At 37.1% G+C, this 3,529-nt stretch overlaps 1 protein-coding gene across 1 annotated transcript; it reads right to left on the bottom strand.

Annotated features, from left to right (window-relative positions):
* Positions 1-702: 702 nt before the first annotated feature.
* On the bottom strand, positions 703-2,489 carry LOC106664806. The gene is made up of 3 exons (XM_014390818.1): positions 2,471-2,489; positions 2,035-2,326; positions 703-1,000 (listed from the first exon to the last, which is right to left on the bottom strand). Exons 2-3 carry the CDS (start codon positions 2,247-2,249, stop codon positions 736-738), a joined length of 480 nt encoding a protein of 159 aa, XP_014246304.1. The 5' UTR covers positions 2,250-2,326; positions 2,471-2,489; the 3' UTR covers positions 703-735.
* Between the last annotated feature and the right edge of the window lie 1,040 nt (positions 2,490-3,529).

Raw genomic sequence — 3,529 nt, forward strand, 5'->3', positions numbered from 1 at the left:
CTCTCTCTCTCTCTCTCTCTCTCTCTCTCTCTCTCGGTTTCTGTCTTTCACCTCTCACACCATCACTCTCTATCTATCGATCTATCTATCTATTTATATATCTATCTTATTTATCTATCTATCCATGTATCTATCTACATAAATTCTAAAGAGAATCAAGACTGAAAATATGGAGGTAGTAGATAAATAAATTGAATTGATGCGTCTAAAGGAATGAGTGTAATTCTATCATAGATGCGTTTACAACGGCCGATGTTGATTAAATCATCAACGAATCGTTCTGTCAATTGTTCAAAATTGACTCTATAAGAATTGATAAAGGGTTCATCATCATTTCCGAGAGAAGCAGTGACTATGACTATGACGGAGAAAACGTTTAACTACGTTTTATATATTGTTATTTAAACCTTTTGATTTTTTTTTAAATTTAATCAGACGGCTATTGCTGTTTACTAATTGGCAATCTAATACTGTTTTATGGTTTTAAAATATGTCTAATCTTATTATCTACGGACTTCTTTTAGACGTAGATATTTTCAAATTGTTTATTCATATATTACTCGTCTAGACTAATATTTTTCTTACGGTGTGTATTGTTGTACAGTTGTTTTCCTGATAGTATTGACTTTAAATTCCAAATTGAACCGGCTCTGTTTTCCCAAATGCCTCTTGGAATGTCGATCCAAACTTTAAACGCAAAAATAAAAGAATAAATTTTTATTCAGTGTGATTTTATTATTGGCTCATCTTCTCGAAGACGAGAGGGTCTTCTAGGCCGTATAACTTGCGATCGTCTGTCTGTTTCTGTTCGGCAAAGTTCTGTTCCAGTTCGCAGAGGAGGTTCAAATTTTTTTTGGCCATTCTCAAAAATTGTATACTGGTCGCCGAAGAGCTGAGCTGAGTGTGGATATCGCTGAAGATCCCCTCGAGCTCGCCGGCGGCCAACTTTGGCCGGCCGGCTTCGAGCAATTCCAGCACTTTTGAGATCGGGGTCGAATATCTGGAACCATTGGAGAATGTTAGTGAAAAAAAAATTATTACCAATTTTACATTTCAAAACGTAAACAAACTTCTCAGCGTTTTCGTCTCCGGCATTGAATCATGAATGGATATTTCACCTAACCTAACTTGTCCCTAAACCTAACCTAGCCTGTTTCTAATTCTAACCTAGCCTATCGCAACACTAACCTAACCTAATCCGAAGCCAATACAATCAATTTAACCTAAAGCAACAATAACGTGAAATCAATGACAAAAAATGACCACACAAAAAGGTTTTTCTATCCAAAACTATATCTACCATGTTAAAAACGACTCGCATATTTTCGCCACTCCTTGGAAAAACATTGCATCATGGATATTTAACCTAACAAATCTATTTCGTCCGTATCCCTAATCCTAACCTTACCTACTATAACCTAACTCAGCCAACACGCACTACCTGTTAAAGCGAAATCTATGGTGCGAAATATTCACTAAAAATCTACTTCAACAAAAATATTAGCTAATCCTTTAGATCTTCTTTGTCAACAAGTTTGTTATCAATTAATTAAGGTTTTTAATTGAGATGAAAAAAAGTTAATGGCACAAGCGGGATTCGAACCCACGATCTTCGACTAAATACGCCGCTACTCTCCCACTTGTGCTATCGTGACTTCGATCCACTCGGACACCACCTCCCACCTCAGCCTACCTTTGGAATTTTCCCTCCTTTTTTAGTTATGTTTGTTTATTATAACAAAAATTAAATGTAATTGTTGTAAATTAAATTGATTCAAATTGTTCATTGGCCAAAATCTTAACGATAAAAAGCTTTATGGCACATATTGAATTAATTGATTTTCATGACATTGCCGATGGTCAAAATTGTCCTTAAAGATCAAAATCAGATTTGACTGTTGCAGCCATGCTTTCCAATCGTCCCATTGCCATAACATACGTCGAAGAGAGAGATTCGGACCTCAGACCCCAGTATCCTTGTTTTTATGAACAGTTCAATGGTTTAAATCTTCTTTCAAAACATTTTTTGCTTACCCGATAGCGTTTGGCTCGTTGCCGGTGTTGAGTCGAATGCACCTCCTGTTGTCGCTTTCCGGTCGAACGCCCTGGTCGAACGTCAGCTCCGTTTTCCCTTCGTCGTCGACCATGACGACGAGCCGGTTCTGCAGCTTGGCCCGGGCCAGGAGAAGACCGCGCTCGGCGTTCTTCAGCAACTTGGCCCTCTTCATTTCGACGTAGGCCTGGTCCATCCTACTCGTCCAGCGATTTCGTTAACCCAGGAGAACGTGATCGGTTTGTGTCCCACGGCGGCCCACTTCGATGTATTCTGAAAACGAATTTTTGTTTTTAAAGTCATCGATATATTTACCGGCCTCGATGTTTGTTCAGCTGATCGCCTAGACGGAAAATTACTTTAAACTCAAATCGAACCGTCTACACCCTAAGTATTGTCTTGATTACAAAGATTTACCTTTTTCCCCAAAATCCTGCAGTTAAATATGTAAATAGTAACAATAAACAGATAGAAAAAGGCTGTATAAAGTAAAGGTTAGATTTCCAAAACTGACTTATTTTAAACTCAACAGAGTTTAGAAATAAACAATTCTGTCTGAAAGTGAACTGCGACAGGCAGACTTTATCCATTAATTTACATCAACTGCACAAAGTTTATAGGCCGGCGTGTTTCATGGTCTTTTGTTAGAAGTTAGATCGTCATTAATTTTGAACGACCTAGAAACCTAGGTAGTTACTAAAAGTAATAATGAAAAACAAATTTTAAACTGATGTTGTATTGGATCTTCTTGAGGTCATTTTACAGGTTTAAAGAACATCACTATTGGGTTTCACCAAGCTTTCGGCGAATGTTCCGCCATCATCAGGGCCTAATTTATTTTTTAAAATTTTTTTTACATGAACAGAGTTACATAACACATCTTATATAAATACATTACAAAAATACAATTACGTACTTAACCCAGTTGTTAGGAAAATTCAATTTATTGCACATGTTTTTGGTTTTGGTAAGTTACACGGTTCAAAAGAGATGGGTTGAGATCATGGAGCACTATCCGGACCTTTCCATAGAACTGTTTATGGAAACTTTGGAATTTACAGCAATGAATGGATACTTTAAATTCGAGGATGAGATTTACAAACAAAAGGACCGACCTTTTGGAGTGGGTTCTGTTACAATTGCCGTTTGAAAATAAATTATTATTAAAATATGTTGACGACCTTTTAAGCATTATACCAAGAGTTTATGTTCAAGAAATGCTTAGACTGTTAAACTCCTACCATGGCGCCCTAAAGTTTACAGTGGAGGAGAACAATGGTAAACTTCCATACTTGGATTTGGTCACTGAAAGAAATGATTAAAGATGAACGACCAATTGGTACAGAAAGCCCACTAGCAATGATAGGTTCCTGGATTTCAACTCTTCCCATTCTTTCTCTCTAAAGGTGAACTGTGCCAGAAATTTTATAAACCGAGCCTTGGGCTTGAGCGACTCAAAATATCTGGAACAAAATG

The sequence above is a fragment of the Cimex lectularius genome, unplaced genomic scaffold (genome assembly GCF_000648675.2).
Source record: "Cimex lectularius strain Harlan isolate CLEC.00 unplaced genomic scaffold, Clec_2.1 scaffold137, whole genome shotgun sequence".
NCBI lineage: Eukaryota > Metazoa > Arthropoda > Insecta > Hemiptera > Cimicidae > Cimex > Cimex lectularius.

Excerpts from the sequence above, each read along its gene's own strand:
- LOC106664806 (XM_014390818.1), bottom strand. The coding sequence starts at position 2,249 with ATGGACCAGGCCTACGTCGAAATGAAGAGGGCCAAGTTGCTGAAGAAC. Across the intron at positions 1,001-2,034 it reads AACGAGCCAAACGCTATCGG|ATATTCGACCCCGATCTCAA; the intron begins GTAAGCAAAAAA and ends CAATGGTTCCAG.